General features: G+C 45.2%; 1 protein-coding gene across 1 annotated transcript in view; it reads left to right on the top strand.

The window, feature by feature from the left end:
* Positions 1 to 19099: 19099 nt before the first annotated feature.
* LOC137545260 (enteropeptidase-like) overlaps positions 19100 to 22355 on the top strand; it is a 191459-nt gene continuing 188203 nt past the window's right edge. Inside the window, exon 1 of the mRNA XM_068266378.1 lies at positions 19100 to 19263. Within this exon, the coding sequence (XP_068122479.1) occupies positions 19100 to 19263 (164 nt within the window). The remainder of the gene's footprint in view (positions 19264 to 22355) is intronic.

Raw genomic sequence — 22355 nt, 5'->3', positions numbered from 1 at the left:
AAATGATTTTTTTAACTTTCTGTGCTGACAGTTTTCAAATAAAGTAAAATTTCTGTATACATGCAGCGCGAAAAATGTGGACAAACATGTTTTTGATAAAAAAAAAACATTCAGCGTATATTTATTGGTTTGGGTAAAAGTTATGGCGTTTACAAACTATGGTGCAAAAAGTGAATTTTCCCATTTTCAAGCATCTATGACTTTTCTGACCCCCTGTCATGTTTCATGAGGGGCTAGAATTCCAGGATAGTATAAATACCCCCCAAATGACCCCATTTTGGAAAGAAGACATCCCAAAGTATTCACTGAGAGGCATAGTGAGTTCATAGAAGATATTATTTTTTGTCACAAGTAAGCGGAAAATGACACTTTGTGAGAAAAAAAAAAAAAGTTTCCATTTCTTCTAACTTGCACCAAAAAAAAATGAAATCTGCCACAGACTCACGATGCCCCTCTCTGAATACCTTGAAGGGTCTACTTTCCAAAATGGGGTCATTTGTGGGGTGTGTTTACTGTTCTGACATTTTGGGGGGTGCTAAATTGTAAGCACCCCTGTAAAGCCTAAAGGTGCTCATTGGACTTTGGACCCCTTAGCGCAGTTAGGCTGCAAAAAAGTGCCACACATGTGGTATTTCCGTACTCAGGAGAAGTAGTATAATGTGTTTTGGGGTGTATTTTTACACAAACCCATGCTGGGTGGGAGAAATATCTCTGTAAATGACAATTTTTTAATTTTTTTTACACACAATTGTCCATTTACAGAGGTATTTCTCCCACCCAGCATGGGTATGTGTAAAAATACACCCCAAAACACATTGTACTACTTCTCCCGAGTACGGCAATACCACATGTGTGGCACTTTTGTGCACCCTAACTGCGCTAAAGGGCCCAAAGTCCAATGAGTACCTTTAGGATTTCACAGGTCATTTTGCGGAATTTGATTTCCAGACTACTCCTCACGGTTTAGGGCCCCTAAAATGCCAGGGCAGTATAGGAACCCCACAAATGACCCCATTTTAGAAAGAAGACACCCCAAGGTATTCCGTTAGGAGTATGGTGAGTTCATAGAAGATTTTTTTTTTTTGTCAAAAGTTAGCGGAAAATTGATTTTTATTGTTTTTCCCACAAAGTGTCATTTTCCACTAACTTGTGACAAAAAAAAAAATCTTCTATGAACTCACCATACTCCTAACGGAATACCTTGGGGTGTCTTCTTTCTAAAATGGGGTCATTTGTGGGGTTCCTATACTGCCCTGGCATTTTAGGGGCCCTAAACCGTGAGGAGTAGTCTGGAAATCAAATTCCGCAAAATGACCTGTGAAATCCTAAAGGTACTCATTGGACTTTGGGCCCTTTAGCGCAGTTAGGGTGCAAAAAAGTGCCACACATGTGGTATCACCATACTCGGGAGAAGTAGTACAATGTGTTTTGGGGTGTATTTTTACACATACCCATGCTGGGTGGGAGAAATAACTCTGTAAATGGACAATTGTGTGTAAAAAAATCAAAAGATTGTCATTTACAGAGGTATTTCTTCCACCCAGCATGGGTATGTGTAAAAATACACCCCAAAACACATTGTACTACTTCTCCCGAGTACGGCAATACCACATGTGTGGCACTTTTTTGCACCCTAACTGCGCTAAAGGGCCCAAAGTCCAATGAGTACCTTTAGGATTTCACAGGTCATTTTGCGGAATTTGATTTCCAGACTACTCCTCACGGTTTAGGGCCCCTAAAATGCCAGGGCAGTATAGGAACCCCACAAATGACCCCATTTTAGAAAGAAGACACCCCAAGGTATTCCGTTAGGAGTATGGTGAGTTCATAGAAGATTTTTTTTTTGTCACAAGTTAGCGGAAAATTGATTTTTATTGTTTTTTTCACAAAGTGTCATTTTCCACTAACTTGTGACAAAAAATAAAATCTTCTATGAACTCACCATACTCCTAACGGAATACCTTGGGGTGTCTTCTTTCTAAAATGGGGTCATTTGTGGGGTTCCTATACTGCCCTGGCATTTTAGGGGCCCTAAACCGTGAGGAGTAGTCTGGAAATCAAATTCCGCAAAATGACCTGTGAAATCCTAAAGGTACTCATTGGACTTTGGGCCCTTTAGCGCAGTTAGGGTGCAAAAAAGTGCCACACATGTGGTATTGCCGTACTCGGGAGAAGTAGTACAATGTGTTTTGGGGTGTATTTTTACACATACCCGTGCTGGGTGGGAGAAATAACTCTGTAAATGGACAATTGTGTGTAAAAAAATCAAAAGATTGTCATTTACAGAGGTATTTCTCCCACCCAGCATGGGTATGTGTAAAAATACACCCCAAAACACATTGTGCTACTTCTCCCGAGTACGGGGATACCACATGTGTGGCACTTTTTTGCACCCTAACTGCGCTAAGGGGCCCAGAGTCCAATGAGTACCTTTAGGCTTTACAGGGGTGCTCACAATTTAGCACCCCGCCCACTTGCCAGGACAGTTAACAAACCCCACAAATGACCCCATTTTGGAAAGAATACACAACAAGGTATTCCATGAGGGTAATGGTGAGGTCATTGAAAATCTTATTTTTTGTCACAAGTAAACGGAAAATGACACTTTGTTAGAAAAAAAAAAAAAAAAAAATTCTGCTAACTTGTGACAAAAACTAAAATCTTTTATGAACTCACCGTGCACCTCACATAATACTTTAGGGTGTCCTCTTTCCAAAATAGGGTCATTTGTGAAGTCTGTCCTGGCATTTTAGGGTCTCTGCAATCATTACATGTATGGCCAGTATTAGGAGTTTCTGCTATACTCCTTATATTGGGTATACGGGTAATGCACTCTGGGCTGAAAGGAAAAATGAACGGCAAACATACCTTGCTCTACATCAATGGCAGATCTTCCTCCACATCAATGGCAGTGATAACCTCAGGAGAGAGACACCCCGTGCCACCCTGCACTCAGGGTGAGCCACCAACTTATGTGACTGGGCCTCAGAACTTTAGTATACAGCATTATGCCTGTAGGATACAGCAATATGCCTGCCAATAGAGATGACTCTGTGTGGCATTAAAGCATCATCATAGGCCCAAATCACATATAAACCGGGGGTGTCCACACTCAAGGGAAATTCAAACATGCCGTCTTATATCGCCAACCCAGGACAGATCAGCAATATCAAGCATGGAAACCGATCCTTCTTCCGACTTTTATGCTTACCCGTTTGGTTTTCAAGCTTACCTCTCCTCTCCCTGCGACAATGTGCGAAAGACCACTGAGTGTGTGCCTACTCCTGTGTCTGGAGTTCCCTAGGTTCTAATAGTGTACCTGCTCGTGGTACCTCTCAAAACACGGCCCTACGCATAGACCAGGCTGGTCAGGACAGCGGGGACAATAATAAACGGTGTCAGTCCTTGTTCCAGCCCTGCTGCAGACACGGCAACGTTTTCTTCGGATGCGTTGACCTAGGGCACACGGAAGCTGATAGGCGTAATGCCTTCCATGCAGTCGGCTAGTTGCATCTGGGGGGGGGGGGGGGGGGGGGGGGCTGGCACCTCCTGGATACAGGATGTCCAGAATGATCTCTTCCTGAAATTGGAGGAAAGATCCAGTTCTCCCAGCCTTACTGTAGAGAACAAAGCTGTTGTAAACTGCCAATTGAATCAGATAAAAAGACACTTTCTTATACCAGCGTCTTGTTTTCCGGGAAATTAAATAGGGCGCTAACCTCTGGTCATTGAAGTCCACCCCTCCCATGTTGACATTATATTCGTGGACGACAAGGGGCCTTTCAATGACCTTAGTTGCCCGTTGAATTTGGACTGTCGTGTCTGTGTGAATGGTGGACAGAAAGTAAACGTCCCTCTTGTCCCTCCATTTCACCGCGAGCAGGTCTTCAGTACGCAAGGCGACCCTCTGCCCCAGTTCAAGTCTGGTGGTAACGAGCCGTTGGGGGAAGCCCTGGCGACTAGGCCGCGCAGTGCCACAGCATCGGATTCCTTCTAACTTTAAGTGCTGAAAGAGGGCCACACTTGTGTAATAATTGTCCACAAAAAGATGGTACCCCTTCTGGAACAAGGGTGACACCAAGTCCCACACAACCTTTCCACTGCTCCCCAGGTAGTCAGGGCATCCGACCGGCTCCAATTTTGAGTCTTTTCCCTCATAGACCCTAAAACGACATGTATAGCCTGTGGCCCTTTCACAGAGCTTATACAGTTTCACCCCATACCGGGCGCGCTTGCTTGGGATGTACTGTTTGATGCCAAGGCGCCCGGTAAAGCGTAAGAGGGACTCGTCTATGCAGATGTTCTGTTCAGGGATATAAGCATCTGCAAATGTTGATGACAGGTGGTCTATGAGGGGCCGAATTTTGTGGAGCCGGTCATAAGCAGGGTGGCCCTTTTCATGACAGGTTTTGTCGTCGTTGAAGTGCAGGAAGCGCAGGATGGACTCAAATCGTGTCCTGGACATGGCTGCAGGGTACAAGGGAACATGATTTACTGGGTTCGTAAACCAATACGACCGCAGTACATTCTGTTTCATTAGTCCCAAGTGAAGGATAAGTTCCAAAAAGATTTTAATGTCGGAAACTTGGACTGGTTTCCACCCGAAAGGCTGGGCATACATGCTCTCCGGGTGCTCGGTGATGAATTGTGTGGCTTTACGGTTGGTCTCAACCACAATTAAGTCCAGGAGAACCTGGGTGATGAACAGCTGCAAAAAGTCTAGGGCCGTTCCTAGATGAGCTGTCGCCACCTGGACTCCAGACTGGGCGGTGAAAGGGGGCACTACGGGTGCGGCGGAATCAGGGGATTGCCAATCTGGTTGTGCCAGCACCTCTGGGAGTCTATGGGTACTACGGGCCCGTCTTCTTCTTGGTGGCTGCGATGGGGGTACTACTGCACTTGCCACCGTACCAGTTTCAACTTCCATGCTGACGCTCACCACTTCGCCAGGGTCTACGGAAGCACTGGAGAAGTCCAGGAGATGCTGCGCTGCTGGTGCCTGCCTCACCAAGAAAACTATCATCAGCGCTAGCACCACCCTGCTGCCCTTGAGGCGGATCCTGCGCCACCTGCGGTCTAACGACTTGGGGTCTGGTACGCCTGGCTCTAGCCGGGACCATAGCCTCGTTATCACTTTCGGTCAAGGAACCACTGCTTTCTACAGGTTCAAATTCGGACCCGGAAGATTCGACGGATGATTCTTCCCAAAAGAACTTTTCCGACTGGTCCATGTACCTGTATACCTCGTCATCGGAAAGCCCCCTTCTTGCCATTGTGGATTACTAAATTTATGGGGTTTTCCTCCGAGACTACCCAGAAAAAAAGAGCACCTACCTAGCAAAAAGGGAGTATTTGAGAGGTATTGGGGTTGGTGGGAAGTGGGGTCTCAGAGGCAATCAAACAATCACGGGACAATCAAATACAATTACAGCACAATCGAATCCAATCACAGCACAATCAAATCTGATGCACTCGGAAGGTGATGGGGGGAGGATGGGATTGGGTGTGGCGGGAAGTGGGGTCTCAGGCAATCAAACAATCACGGGGCAATCGAAGTCGATCACGGGACAATCAAATACAATTACAGCACAATCGACTCCAATCACAGCACAAGCAAATCTGATGCACTCGGAAGGTGATGGGGGGAGGGTGGGATTGGGTGTGGCGGGAAGTGGGGTCTCAGGCAATCAAACAATCACGGGGCAATCGAAGTCGATCACAGGACAATCAAATACAATTACAGCACAATCGACTCCAATCACAGCACAAGCAAATCTGATGCACTCGGAAGGTGGTGGGGGGGGGGGGGGGGGGGAGGGGGGGGGGGTTGGGTGTGGTGGGAAGTGGGGTCTCAGGCAATCAAACAATCACGGGGCAATCGAAACCGATCACGGGACAATCAAATACAATTACAGCACAATCGAATACAAGCGCAGCACAATCGAATACAAGTGCAGCACAGTCAAATACAATGCACTTGGACAGTGATTAGGGGGTGGTCTGAGGGCGATTTGAGGGGGTGGGGGGTTGATCAGGAGCCTGCACGGGGCAGACTGAGTCCTGATCTGATGAGAGGCAGACACAGGGGGTTACTGATCAAAGATCAGTTAGTGATTGCTGGGGAGGACAGATGTAAACAAAGAGCAGGGGATGTAATCAGAAGGGGGGTATGAGGGCAATCGAGGGCCTGGGCAGGTGATCGGTTACCCCCGCGGGGCAGTTAGGGTCTGCTCTGATGGGTGGGGGTGCTGAGGGGTGATGGGCAGGTGATAGACAGGTGATCAGAGGGTGATCAGAGGGGGATCAGGGGGTAAGGTAGCTGTATACAGTATACAGGGGGGTAGTCTGGGATGGGGTGTGGGGGTGATCTAAAGGTAGGGGGGGGGGATCAGGGGTGACTAGGAGGCAGTTAGGGACCTAAACTAAAGGGCAGCGTCGCTAGTTAGTGGCAGGTGGGGGGGTGGGGGTTTTACAGGGGTGCAAGGGTGCTAGGCAGGGGTCTGCTGGAGTGATCAGGGGGGGTATGAGGCCTCGGGTGGGTGATCAGGGAGGCTGTGGGCAAAATCAAGCTGCGTGCAGTGTCACTTACAAAGTGCTTCCTCCTCGCTGGTGGTCTCTGGAACAATGAGACCACGGGACGAGGAGGAAGCACGTATAAGGCACTTTGTTTACCTAACAAAGTGCCTTATACACTCTGATTGGGCAATTATGCGGATTCCTCCACTCGCCGGCTCTGCTAAGTGGCCGGCGAGCGGAGACAAAATGCCCGAGTAACGATCCCGGGCGGAGGATCGCGTCACGGATGACGCGATCGCTCCGCCTATGCCCTTAGAAGGACCGCCGCCTCTGTGGGTGAGCCGGTCCTTCAGGGCTCCACTTCCCGGCCGCCTCTGTGCGTTAGGCGGTCGGGAAGTGGTTAATTTGCAAATGGCAAACACGAACGTCCGCAAATGTTCGCGAACATGCAAACCGCCATAGACTTCAATATGCATGCAAATTGTATAACCTACAAAAACTGTTTCTGGCCACAAAAGTGATGGAAAAGTTGTTTCAAGGGGTCTAACACCTGGACTGTGGCATGTTGGAGGAAGATCCATGCCAAAAGGCCAACCAAATATTATGGAGTTGAAGCAAAGTTGGGTTTTAATCCATAAAGGGTAGAAATCACATTATGGGTGTCAGTGGGCTGTGGAGTGTCTCACACAGAGAAATGCAATAGTACTATCAGAATACAGTGAAATAATAATACACTGAAGTTGTTCTGTGTTTGCATTGCAACTTAATGAGGCAATAGCAGTAGTGTGCACTCAGCTCTGGGTGTCAGTGGGCTGTGGAGTGTCACACACACAAAAAACACAGGAGACCGTGTGCTAACCCTCAAAAGTACTTTTTGGGGTGCTTTCACAGCGAGTGAGGAACAAGAACACAGGCCTAGCTAATGCTTCCCCTACCTTTCTGCAGCAAGTCTGACACTGCTCTCACTAACAGCAGCCAGCAGAGAATGAATATGGCTACCGCAACTGTTTTTTGATAGGGGGTGCGGGGTTCCAGGATGGGGTGCTAGCTGATTGGCTGAGTCTGCTGACTGTGAGTTAAGGGGTCAAAGTTTGGATCCATGATGATGTATAGGGGGCGGGTCGAACACGCCATATGTTCGAGAACACGAACAGCGGAAGTTCACCAGATATCATCTATGATGAGGTGTAAAAATATGCGTATGGATTTTAATGCCACCGGTGACTTGGGTACAGGGTGATCCAAATGACTGCTCACCCTGCTGCTCCTCAAATTCCCAGCAGTGTTTAATACTATTCCGCCTCTGAGTCATGGCAACTTGGATGGAGAAGAATTTCATAGTCCGGCAATCACCAGAACATCAAACTACCCGTGCACGGGCTGCGGAGTATAGCCTTACTGCTTAGCGGTACCCAGCTCTAGCGCCACACGACCCACGCACACGACCCACGCACATGCCACTGAGTTGGGCACCAATGCTTTTGCTTAAAAAAATATAACCTTTTTCATCTTATATTTAGAATAACTCTTTAGAACTTTGCAGTTGTAAAAAGTATAAAAAAATAGTAGGTGGAAATGTATTGTCAATACAATTTAAAGTATATATATATATATATATATATATATATATATATATATATATATATATATATATATATATATATATATATATATATATATATATATATATATAAGCCAAGGGATGAGCAGCACAAACCAAATTTTATGCAATACTATTCAAAGCATGCACGCAGCACTGGAGAACCCCAATCTCCATAAGAAATATATAAATACAGAGGGTGCTGCAGCACACAACAGGAAAACAGTGACAGGGGCTCTTGGTTACGCTTTAACGCGTTTAAGCTCACCAACTGCGCCAAAGTGTCCCCGGTCTGGTGAGTCCTACTCTAACCAGGCAAAAATGCTAGTTTTTATCAGCGTTATACTGGGAACCATGCCAAAAGCCCAGGGGTCAGCTAAATGGGAGAAATGAAATTAAAAACACCTCACCTTCTACTAGCTACTAACTGAACTATGAGCACCGCTCATTTATATGCTTAACTGTGCTAGAGGTGGGCGTGGTTATGCACGCTCACAGGGGAAAATAATATAAGCCAAGGGATGAGCAGCACAAACCAAATTTTATGCAATACTATTCAAAGCATGCACGCAGCACTGGAGAACCCCAATCTCCATAAGAAATATATAAATACAGAGGGTGCTGCAGCACACAACAGGAAAACAGTGACAGGGGCTCTTGGTTACGCTTTAACGCGTTTAAGCTCACCAACTGCGCCAAAGTGTCCCCGATCTGGTGAGTCCTACTCTAACCAGGCAAAAATGCTAGTTTTTATCAGCGTTATACTGGGAACCATGCCAAAAGCCCAGGGGTCAGCTAAATGGGAGAAATGAAATTAAAAACACCTCACCTTCTACTAGCTACTAACTGAACTATGAGCACCGCTCATTTATATGCTTAACTGTGCTAGAGGTGGGCGTGGTTATGCACGCTCACAGGGGAAAATAATATAAGCCAAGGGATGAGCAGCACAAACCAAATTGTATGCAATACTATTCAAAGCATGCACGCAGCACTGGAGAACCCCAATCTCCATAAGAAATATATAAATACAGAGGGTGCTGCAGCACACAACAGGAAAACAGTGACAGGGGCTCTTGGTTACGCTTTAACGCGTTTAAGCTCACCAACTGCGCCAAAGTGTCCCCGATCTGGTGAGTCCTACTCTAACCAGGCAAAAATGCTAGTTTTTATCAGCGTTATACTGGGAACCATGCCAAAAGCCCAGGGGTCAGCTAAATGGGAGAAATGAAATTAAAAACACCTCACCTTCTACTAGCTACTAACTGAACTATGAGCACCGCTCATTTATATGCTTAACTGTGCTAGAGGTGGGCGTGGTTATGCACGCTCACAGGGGAAAATAATATAAGCCAAGGGATGAGCAGCACAAACCAAATTTTATGCAATACTATTCAAAGCATGCACGCAGCACTGGAGAACCCCAATCTCCATAAGAAATATATAAATACAGAGGGTGCTGCAGCACACAACAGGAAAACAGTGACAGGGGCTCTTGGTTACGCTTTAACGCGTTTAAGCTCACCAACTGCGCCAAAGTGTCCCCGATCTGGTGAGTCCTACTCTAACCAGGCAAAAATGCTAGTTTTTATCAGCGTTATACTGGGAACCATGCCAAAAGCCCAGGGGTCAGCTAAATGGGAGAAATGAAATTAAAAACACCTCACCTTCTACTAGCTACTAACTGAACTATGAGCACCGCTCATTTATATGCTTAACTGTGCTAGAGGTGGGCGTGGTTATGCACGCTCACAGGGGAAAATAATATAAGCCAAGGGATGAGCAGCACAAACCAAATTTTATGCAATACTATTCAAAGCATGCACGCAGCACTGGAGAACCCCAATCTCCATAAGAAATATATAAATACAGAGGGTGCTGCAGCACACAACAGGAAAACAGTGACAGGGGCTCTTGGTTACGCTTTAACGCGTTTAAGCTCACCAACTGCGCCAAAGTGTCCCCGATCTGGTGAGTCCTACTCTAACCAGGCAAAAATGCTAGTTTTTATCAGCGTTATACTGGGAACCATGCCAAAAGCCCAGGGGTCAGCTAAATGGGAGAAATGAAATTAAAAACACCTCACCTTCTACTAGCTACTAACTGAACTATGAGCACCGCTCATTTATATGCTTAACTGTGCTAGAGGTGGGCGTGGTTATGCACGCTCACAGGGGAAAATAATATAAGCCAAGGGATGAGCAGCACAAACCAAATTTTATGCAATACTATTCAAAGCATGCACGCAGCACTGGAGAACCCCAATCTCCATAAGAAATATATAAATACAGAGGGTGCTGCAGCACACAACAGGAAAACAGTGACAGGGGCTCTTGGTTACGCTTTAACGCGTTTAAGCTCACCAACTGCGCCAAAGTGTCCCCGATCTGGTGAGTCCTACTCTAACCAGGCAAAAATGCTAGTTTTTATCAGCGTTATACTGGGAACCATGCCAAAAGCCCAGGGGTCAGCTAAATGGGAGAAATGAAATTAAAAACACCTCACCTTCTACTAGCTACTAACTGAACTATGAGCACCGCTCATTTATATGCTTAACTGTGCTAGAGGTGGGCGTGGTTATGCACGCTCACAGGGGAAAATAATATAAGCCAAGGGATGAGCAGCACAAACCAAATTTTATGCAATACTATTCAAAGCATGCACGCAGCACTGGAGAACCCCAATCTCCATAAGAAATATATAAATACAGAGGGTGCTGCAGCACACAACAGGAAAACAGTGACAGGGGCTCTTGGTTACGCTTTAACGCGTTTAAGCTCACCAACTGCGCCAAAGTGTCCCCGATCTGGTGAGTCCTACTCTAACCAGGCAAAAATGCTAGTTTTTATCAGCGTTATACTGGGAACCATGCCAAAAGCCCAGGGGTCAGCTAAATGGGAGAAATGAAATTAAAAACACCTCACCTTCTACTAGCTACTAACTGAACTATGAGCACCGCTCATTTATATGCTTAACTGTGCTAGAGGTGGGCGTGGTTATGCACGCTCACAGGGGAAAATAATATAAGCCAAGGGATGAGCAGCACAAACCAAATTTTATGCAATACTATTCAAAGCATGCACGCAGCACTGGAGAACCCCAATCTCCATAAGAAATATATAAATACAGAGGGTGCTGCAGCACACAACAGGAAAACAGTGACAGGGGCTCTTGGTTACGCTTTAACGCGTTTAAGCTCACCAACTGCGCCAAAGTGTCCCCGATCTGGTGAGTCCTACTCTAACCAGGCAAAAATGCTAGTTTTTATCAGCGTTATACTGGGAACCATGCCAAAAGCCCAGGGGTCAGCTAAATGGGAGAAATGAAATTAAAAACACCTCACCTTCTACTAGCTACTAACTGAACTATGAGCACCGCTCATTTATATGCTTAACTGTGCTAGAGGTGGGCGTGGTTATGCACGCTCACAGGGGAAAATAATATAAGCCAAGGGATGAGCAGCACAAACCAAATTTTATGCAATACTATTCAAAGCATGCACGCAGCACTGGAGAACCCCAATCTCCATAAGAAATATATAAATACAGAGGGTGCTGCAGCACACAACAGGAAAACAGTGACAGGGGCTCTTGGTTACGCTTTAACGCGTTTAAGCTCACCAACTGCGCCAAAGTGTCCCCGATCTGGTGAGTCCTACTCTAACCAGGCAAAAATGCTAGTTTTTATCAGCGTTATACTGGGAACCATGCCAAAAGCCCAGGGGTCAGCTAAATGGGAGAAATGAAATTAAAAACACCTCACCTTCTACTAGCTACTAACTGAACTATGAGCACCGCTCATTTATATGCTTAACTGTGCTAGAGGTGGGCGTGGTTATGCACGCTCACAGGGGAAAATAATATAAGCCAAGGGATGAGCAGCACAAACCAAATTTTATGCAATACTATTCAAAGCATGCACGCAGCACTGGAGAACCCCAATCTCCATAAGAAATATATAAATACAGAGGGTGCTGCAGCACACAACAGGAAAACAGTGACAGGGGCTCTTGGTTACGCTTTAACGCGTTTAAGCTCACCAACTGCGCCAAAGTGTCCCCGATCTGGTGAGTCCTACTCTAACCAGGCAAAAATGCTAGTTTTTATCAGCGTTATACTGGGAACCATGCCAAAAGCCCAGGGGTCAGCTAAATGGGAGAAATGAAATTAAAAACACCTCACCTTCTACTAGCTACTAACTGAACTATGAGCACCGCTCATTTATATGCTTAACTGTGCTAGAGGTGGATAGAGATTGGGGTTCTCCAGTGCTGCGTGCATGCTTTGAATAGTATTGCATAAAATTTGGTTTGTGCTGCTCATCCCTTGGCTTATATTATTTTCCCCTGTGAGCGTGCATAACCACGCCCACCTCTAGCACAGTTAAGCATATAAATGAGCGGTGCTCATAGTTCAGTTAGTAGCTAGTAGAAGGTGAGGTGTTTTTAATTTCATTTCTCCCATTTAGCTGACCCCTGGGCTTTTGGCATGGTTCCCAGTATAACGCTGATAAAAACTAGCATTTTTGCCTGGTTAGAGTAGGACTCACCAGATCGGGGACACTTTGGCGCAGTTGGTGAGCTTAAACGCGTTAAAGCGTAACCAAGAGCCCCTGTCACTGTTTTCCTGTTGTGTGCTGCAGCACCCTCTGTATTTATATATTTCTTATGGAGATTGGGGTTCTCCAGTGCTGCGTGCATGCTTTGAATAGTATTGCATAAAATTTGGTTTGTGCTGCTCATCCCTTGGCTTATATTATTTTCCCCTGTGAGCGTGCATAACCACGCCCACCTCTAGCACAGTTAAGCATATAAATGAGCGGTGCTCATAGTTCAGTTAGTAGCTAGTAGAAGGTGAGGTGTTTTTAATTTCATTTCTCCCATTTAGCTGACCCCTGGGCTTTTGGCATGGTTCCCAGTATAACGCTGATAAAAACTAGCATTTTTGCCTGGTTAGAGTAGGACTCACCAGATCGGGGACACTTTGGCGCAGTTGGTGAGCTTAAACGCGTTAAAGCGTAACCAAGAGCCCCTGTCACTGTTTTCCTGTTGTGTGCTGCAGCACCCTCTGTATTTATATATTTCTTATGGAGATTGGGGTTCTCCAGTGCTGCGTGCATGCTTTGAATAGTATTGCATAAAATTTGGTTTGTGCTGCTCATCCCTTGGCTTATATTATTTTCCCCTGTGAGCGTGCATAACCACGCCCACCTCTAGCACAGTTAAGCATATAAATGAGCGGTGCTCATAGTTCAGTTAGTAGCTAGTAGAAGGTGAGGTGTTTTTAATTTCATTTCTCCCATTTAGCTGACCCCTGGGCTTTTGGCATGGTTCCCAGTATAACGCTGATAAAAACTAGCATTTTTGCCTGGTTAGAGTAGGACTCACCAGATCGGGGACACTTTGGCGCAGTTGGTGAGCTTAAACGCGTTAAAGCGTAACCAAGAGCCCCTGTCACTGTTTTCCTGTTGTGTGCTGCAGCACCCTCTGTATTTATATATATATATATATATATATATATATATAATTTTTTTTTTGCTTTCTGGTGAATTTGAAGGCATTTTATTGATGAGTATGAAAATATCGCTTAGGAGAACACTCAGGAGAAAAATGCATATGGACCACTGTGTCTAAAATAAAATACAGCTTTTTCCTTAATTAATTAAATGAGAATGGGTGTTACTTTTTGAGACGATATAAAATTAATTTGCCTTGATATGTGTCCTCCTTGAGCACTTAATACTTATGGTTCTACTTCATCGCTCCTCAGAATACAAGAATAGATAAACAGACAAAACAAAGCAATAATCCTCATAATAAAAGTGGCAAAACAAAGCTGTCAAATATAACAAAATATTATTTTATCCATAACATTTTCATCTGGGCATCTTTCCGGATATGTTAAAATCAAAACAGACTGCCCTATCAGTACAGAAGAGTACCGATATTTTTACTTAGACAAATAAACAATAAAAAATATAATGGCAAATTTGCAATTCACAGTGGAGAATATAGTCAAGAAAAGACATGCTAAGGCTGACAAGGTTTTATTGTCAAAGTGCCATTCAGGAAAGGGTAGCATAACTTTCTTATGTGTTAGCTTTTATGCACAGAGTACAGCATACATTATGAAACAGAGTTGGACACTTGAAATGTGAAAAGGAGCCCTGCTTCTTGTCATCTTGTGTTCATCTGACATTAATGCCTGAGGAAAGCCAGCCTTGGAGTGAATGTGTTCTCTGGTTCATATTGATTTCCTAAGGAACCATTTCTGCATCAGCTAGGCTGGCTTTTATTGTGGCTTGTGTGGCTATGCCTTAAAGAGGAACTTCAGCCTAAACAAACATTCTGTCATTAAGTTACATTAGTTATGTTAATTAAAATAGATAGGTAATATAATCTCTTACCCAGCCTGTTTTAAAAGAACAGGCAAATGTTTGATTTTATGAGGGCAGCCATCTTTTTGGTTGAAAGGAGGTGACAGGGAGCATGAGACACAGTTCCAACTGTCCTGTGTGCTGATCACCCCTCCCAGTTGCTAGGCAATGTGAATAACAACATAGGAAATCCCATCATGCTTTGCACTTCATCAGGGAAAAAAAGCCCGGGCAGTTTTCTTTGATGGGTGGAGCTTAGCTAAAAATGCAGCTAAAAATGATGCTTTGCTAAGAAAAACAAAGTTCTGATGCTGTGAAACTGTTAAAGAATCACCAAGCCTTTTCAGTTCTGCTGAGTAGATTTTTAGTCCGGAGGTCCACTTTAAAGGAAATTAACTTTTTTACTTTAAAATTGCCTTAAATGGGATCTGTAAGAAAGGTTGGAACAGATGCGCCAAAACTGAATAAAATCCATTTAGGAGGAGGTAGTGGTGGACTTACCTCCACAGTAAGCAGACACAAGATCTGTTGACATTAATTCAACAATAACGTATTCAAACAGTCCACAATGCAACACATTTCGCAGGTTCAGTACTGCTTCATCAGGCAATAATTGGAGCAATAAAAAAACAACTCTATAGATAAATATCTGGGCCAAACTCCTCTGTGAAAGGATGATCTGAAGTGAGAGGAATATGTAGGCTAATATCCTTATTACCTAATAAACAATGCCAATTGCTCAGCTAACATTCTCAACTTTCGACTTTAATTGTTTTTGAGTAACAAATCTTCAATAAGGATGCATCCATTTGAGTCAGACCAGAGTCAAAGTATCTGTTAATCTGGGCCAGTGACTTAAAGGATACCACAACTGAAATGTGACATAATGAGATAGACATGTGTATGTACAGTGCCTAGCACACAGATAACTATGCTGTGTTCCTTTTTTTCTTTCTCTGCCTGAAATAGTTAAATATCAGGTATGTAAGTGGCTGACTCAGTCCTGACTCAGACAGGAAGTGACTACAGTGTGACCCTCACTGATAAGAAATTCCAACTATAAAACACTTTCCTAGCAGAAAATGGCTTCTGAGAGCAAGAAAGAGGTAAAAAAAAGGGGAATTTCTTATCAGTGAGGGTCACACAGTAGTCACTTCCTGTCTGAGTCAGGACTGAGTCAGCCACTTACATACCTGATATTTAACTCTTTCAGGCAGAGAAAGAAAAAAAGGAAAACAGCATAGTTATCTGTGTGCTAGGCACTGTACATACCCATGTCTATCTCATTATGCCACATGTCAGTTGTGGTATCCTTTAAGCAGGCCTTACACACAATTTCCCAGTTTGATTCCTGGCAGATACAGAATGATCCAATCAGATCAGCTTTTATTTGGCATCAGTTTTTGATCCATTCCGATCTATCCCAAATTTGCAATCCAGTGGAATGTGCCGAGAGGATTTGTTCTAAAAAAGTAATGTGAATGGATTCTATTGATAACATGGGATCCGTTCAGCTCCATGAAAGCTGACCTGAACTCAGAAGTTCCTCTCTGCTCTAAAAGATATGCAACAGTATAATAAAGTTTAAATAAAACAGTTCTTTGTTAGAGCTAAAAATCATGCAGTGTTTCTACTTCCTGCTTTCATGGAAGCAGACACATTGTTAACATCCTGCGCTTTCAAATAAAGTTATCTGCCTTATTTGCCGTGGAAGTCAGGTGACACAGGGGAGAGATCAACTTGTGATTAGACACAAATGAGGGGGAATTAGACAGGCTAAACTCTCTAAATACATACAGGGCACATTTCTCTATGTTTACCTTCTGCCCTGTCATGTGCAAGAGTTCAGGTCCACTTTAATCTATGGTATCATCCTTATTTAGAAGTTTCCGTAAGAAACGCTGTGGAAATTGTTTTATATACTGTACATAATAAAGGCAAAATATCCAAGTGGAAGTAAAGTTTTCTGCTAACCCTTGCAACAAATGGAGCCAAGCTAAATGGATTGTATTTTTTGATGTGGAATTTCTCTTTAAAGAGACTCTGTAACAAAATTGTCATCCTTATTCCTTCTATCCTATAAGTTCCTATGCCTGTTCTAATGTGGTCTGTCTTACTGCAGCCTTTCCTACTTTCACAGTGGCTGTGTTATCTCTGTTATATGATCTAATCTTCTCTCCTCTGTCGGGTCTGTCGGGCTCAGGCAGTCTGGCAGGAATGTGCTGTGCTGCTTGTGATTGGATATAAGCTATACACACCCTCTCCAGGCCCCCTGCAAGCTCTGTGTGACTCACACACTCTGCTTACTTGAGCTTATCACAATCTTTTAGCAGCCATGTCTTTTGTTTGTAAACACTGTCTAAAACTGGAAATTACAAGCCAGGTTTGCAGCAGGAAGTGGCAGAAACAGCATAGAGGGGCCCAGGAGAACATAATGAATAGAATGGTATGCTTTTTATTGTAAGAATTTTAGAGTACAGATTCTCTTTAAGAATAATATTGCAAAGCTTAAATCAAGTGGTAAATATAAATAAGGTGACTTCAAAAGAGTTTATTTATATAACTATATTTATGTCAAATCTGATCACAATCATCATTTCATTTTCAGAACCACTGATTTTTTAATTAATTTTTATGACCAATCTGAAATAAAAGTTAATGGAAAAGCTGTAATTTGTAGAGAGGAAAATTCAAGATCTGTTCAACATGCCAGCTAGTGATCTCTTTAAAATAATATTTTAACCTTTTCTTTTTCTTTTTTAACCTAAGTACATTGTGAAGCAAAAGGACACTTTTCCAGTTTTTGTTTTTGTTTCTTTCTTTCTTTCTTTTTTCATTTCCTCTTTAAAGTAAACCTGAGACGAAAGGGGTAAAAAGTTGTATACATACTGTACCTGGGGATTTCTACTGCCCTCTCTATGCAGATCGATCCCTCGCCGCCATCCTCTGCCTTCTGGATGGCCCAGTAGAAGCCCCCTTATCTTTGGCGAGTCGGGCACATTACACATGAGCGGCCCTGTCACGTGCGCTCCCATCAGCCAGAGAGTTCTGCACCTGCACAGTACTACTGAGTGTCATACACTTTCACAGTGATGTCATGTTTGATACTTCAACAGTTCCACTTTACAGGTATGTTCCACTATGCATGTATGCTGTGTTGAGGATGTTGTGCCTGGAGGCAAAAAGCCACACTGGAACTGCACTGCTGTCAGCTTTGCAGGCACAAGCCAATGGGAATGTCCAATAAGAGTTGTGCTCCAGGCTTAAAATCATATAAACAGTCTCAATGATAACCTGACAAATATCCACCAGTGTTGACACAATCGTTATTGTCATTCCTGGGACCGCAGGTATCTCTGTTGTAACTCCTCTTATGGCCAACACAACATATGTAAAGGAAACAAAAAAAATAAAACAGGCCAATAGTGTAAATCTGTGCATACAGTGGATTCACTACCTCCCCTGTGCTCTCCAATCCGCCACCGTGGTCGCAAACTCCACAAAGACACCTCAGTGCGAGCGCCGGGACACTCCCCCACAATGTCTGCTTACCCAGTAGCCCTCCAATATTATCCAGGGGTTAGGTTGACAACTTATAGGGAGTTGTAGTTTTCTTATCCACACCAATATCTACAGGCACTGTCACAAACTAAAAATACGCTCATAGCGTAAAACTGTTTTATTAAAAAAACAAAAATGTAAAATTGCTCTAACAAGGTAGTGGAGGATAAACACTTTGTATACAGTATGTTGGCTCCAGGGTGACTGACCGCTCATAAGGCTTCCGCTTCAAAGCCCTGTGTCTCCTTCGTATCTCCACTGGCATCCACAGCCGATTGCGTCTGACACAGCTACGCCCTACGCATTTCGTCAGCGACCTGACTCATCAGGGGCTCAGGCCAATGAGTGGCTGTCTCCACAAAACCTCAGTGTGGGTTAAGTCCTGCGTGACAACGGTATCAATCTGTTGGTTGCATTGAAAACTGGTAATTTTACTCACGTGCCTTACATGGCACATGACTTAAATCTCATTGTGCAACGTTTCATAGTCAAGTACCCCAGATTCTAGGATGTTTTAAAGCAGACCTGGAAAGTGGCTGAGCATGTCCGATTAACCTACACGACCATGGCTTGCCTTGCTGGGATTCAGTGGCAATACAAAATGCCTGTAAAGTGCATAATTTGATCGGTTGTACCAGCAGCTGTGTGCAGTAAATGTGTACCTCTGTACACTTGCTAGTAGGACAGTCTCTTTTTACCTGTGGCAATGGGTGGTTATATGCGACGCCTGCAGACTGACATTTCCACAGAGGAGACCACTAATCCGGTTAATCCCATTGAGGGCAGCATCAGTGACATGCTGTATATTTATTTTTCTGAAGGGTGCCATGTGATGTGTGCTTGAGCAGGCCCTGGCTGAGCAGGAGCATGAAGAAGAGGGAGATGCAGAGAAGGCAATGTCATTGGCTGCACATGAGCGAGGAGGAGCCTGAAGAGGAGGAGGAGGGTGGTGGTTAGGGTGGTATGGAAGAGCAAGAGGAGTAGCCTTCCTGGAGGGCTTCTTACCTTTCAGTGGACCATGGTCCACTTAGATAGGGGAAACAAACCATGGTGGAGGGTGTTTACCTAGATGAGGAAGAGGAGCTGGAGTCCTCTCCCTCAAACCTAATTAGAATGGGGAAGTTCATGCTGCCGTGTCTGAGGAAGGATCCCCATATTAAAATCATGAAGGACATGGACCTGTACTGGGTGGCAACCTTATTAGAACCTCGGTACAAACAGAAAATGGAGCAGATGCTACCAAAATTGTAGGGTGGCCGAAAATGCAGTGTTTCCATAGCAAACTTAAACAGGAAGATTCTACCCCCTTCAAAGACAGGGCGAGTTTCTACTTAGGGTGATGTGCCAATTATGTCTGAGATGAAGTTTTTCTTCTGTACAATGCCTCAATAGGTTGCCTCTGCATCCTCCCAACTCAACAACTCAACCAACAGGTATCTAACGAGCTTGTGTTAATGATCACTGTGGACACTCTGAGGAGCAAGGAAACTCTGGACTTATGGGTGCATGTGCAGGCTTGACCTTTGGCCAGAGCTGTCACAATTTGCCATGGAGCTTTTGGCTTGCCTCGCATCAAGAGTCCTATCCAAATAGACGTACAGTGCAGCTAGAGGAATTATAACAGACAAGCAAAATTGCTAGAACACTACATTGTCGATAACTTAACATTCATAAAAAATGAATAAAGCGTGGATCTCAGAGGGTTACAACACCTATGTTTAATGCAATTATTATGCATTATTACCCTGGCTTATGCCAGTTACTTCAGGCCTCATGTCCACCCTGGCCACAGGCACAGCTGTCCTGCACCACCAGTATCTTATTTGGTCTTACTTTGATTGGCTGTACCCAAACCAAAATATTATATGACCCTGTCACCCTGATGCATGCCAGTTATTTTAGGCCTCATATCTACCCTTGCCACAGGCACAGCTATGCTGTACCAACACCACACAGAATCTCATTTGGTCCTACTTTGTTTGGCTGTAGCCATCCAAAAAACTATATTAATACACTGATGCATGCCAGTTCCTTCAGGTCTCTGTATCATACTAGTGATGCTCATCCGAGCTAGGATATCAGCTATCCGGAGATATCCTAGCTATCCGAGCTCGGATAGCGTCATCCGCTTGGATAGCGTCACGTCAGACGTCACCTCGAGTCCTCACAAGCGAATCAGAGGGCTCCCAGCCCTCTGACTGCAGCCAATCACAGAGGGGGAGCCTGGCCAAGCCCCCCTCTATAAATAGCGGGCGCCATGTTGCCTCACTCGTCCTGCTTGCGACTTACTGACTGACTGTACTGAGAGACTGCTCCAGTGCTTTTTGTCTGTGCAAGTGCATTTATTGTTCAATACACCTAGCGTTTTTACACTCCAACACTTGATATTCACCTGTATTGCTTTGTATTGTAGATAGATTGTATTTTAGGCAGTTTAGTTTGTGTGATTAGGGACTAGGTAGGGAGACTGTCACTGGTGCCGCTGCAGCTGCAGCCAGCAGCTAGGCCCTGTGCCTAGGCAAGGCAGCCTGCCCTGCTCTGTGCTCTAGTCTCTACTAGTTACCTTACCTGTGCTCTCACCTGTCCTATTCTACTGTACTACTTCTGTGTTAGATAGATTATTGTACTATTTTGTAGTTAGCAAGGCCCAGCTTTACTGCTATACCTGTCCTGTATCTGCTCTCTGTAATCTAGTCACACCTGTTCTATTGTTTAGCTAGATTCTTCTATGGTTTAGTTAGTACTGTAGTGTACTCTAGTCTGTGTATAGGGACCGCCCGTCACCACGTTACCTAGGGTCTTTGTGTGCGCAGTGCACGTCTGCACTGTTCGCACCGTCTCGTTAGTGCTACACCCGTCCTATTGTTTATATTACTTGTATTGTGTATTCGCTGAATTGTACTGTACTGTAGTCTGTGTATAGGGACACCGTCAGTCAGCGTCAGCTAGGGTCTTTGTGTGCGCACTGCGCACTCTCTCGTTAGCACTACACCGATCTCTGCTGTAGAGTACACCTGTCCGTCACCTCACACACCCACCACCACCAGTCCCACCCCATTAAAGTACCCCACTTGTCCCACCCGCCTTTACATACATAACTTTTTTTTTTCATTTGTATAATATTAAAAATATACGATGTCTGGCACTGGCAGCCGCGGTTTAGGCAGGGGCAGCAAGGGCAGCAAGAGCATCAGCAAGAGAGGAGGTCGTGGCAGCCGTGCCACCACCACCACCATGCGCAGTTCTGCGTTTGCACCAGTGGCTATTCTGCCATTAGCCACTGGCTGTGGACGCCTTGGCCACCCAACAGCTGGGAGTCATGCTGCAGAGACACAGCAGCAGCATGTGGCGCAGATGTTCCTCCCACCACCAGGTCGTAGCCGTCCTATTGAGGAGAAGGACGCAGACTCTGTGGTGGAACTGATGGTGGATGAGAGGCCACCATTAGCTCTGGAACCGAGTCCTCCACCCCCGGCACCACTCCTGTTCGCAAGAGCAGCAGCAGCCGCCCAGCACTGCCTGGGGAGGAGGAGGAGTGCAGTTCTCTAGCCCCAGCGGGCAACACCAGCACCGTGTCACTCAGCACCTTCTTATCCCCAAGCACAGCGGGGCTATGGAGTGCTGTTGCGGCAGAATTGGCAATGGAGGAGGAAGAAATGCTGATGAGCACTTTGGGGGATGATGCTTTGGACAGTCAGAAAGTGGTGAGTGTCCATAAGCCCATGCATGCAGAAGGGGAGTTTGTGGGGTCATCCCAGCAGGACATGTTTGCAGAGGGGGAGAATGATGATGGCAGGGTGAAGGACAGAGACTGGGTGGCAGATCCTGGGGATGTCATCAGCTCTGAGGAGGAGGAGGATGCGTCTGCGGGCCTTGCTAGAAGGATCAGCATCGCAGGCATAGGAAGGATCAGAAGTTGGCGTGGTATGCAGGCCACACAGGGTGCTGATCCGGAGGCAGAGAGTTCTGCCAGTGCCACCAGCCGCACCAAGAAACCCCCCCCCCCAACCACCACAGGGAGACCAGCGGCAGCAGCACCTTCCAGCCGAAGGGGCAACTTCACCTCCCCAATTTGGAGTTTTTTCACCCTGCCATATGTGGAGTGCAAGTATGCCACCTGCAACCAGTGCCGCCAGCAGCTCAGCAGAGGGAAGGAGCCCTCTGCGTACGGCACCACCTCTCTGGTGAACCATCTGGCAGGGAAATACTTCCATGAGCATGAGGAGTTAATGAAGTTGAAAGAAGCTGGCAGTGGCAGACCCACCACCACTGCGAAGCCGTCGGCAGCACCAGCAGGAGTGCG

Source organism: Hyperolius riggenbachi, chromosome 2 (genome assembly GCF_040937935.1).
Source record: "Hyperolius riggenbachi isolate aHypRig1 chromosome 2, aHypRig1.pri, whole genome shotgun sequence".
Classification (NCBI taxonomy): Eukaryota; Metazoa; Chordata; class Amphibia; order Anura; family Hyperoliidae; genus Hyperolius; species Hyperolius riggenbachi.
The sequence above is the reverse complement of the archived record's forward strand: the minus strand, read 5'-3'. Positions and strand labels throughout refer to the sequence as shown.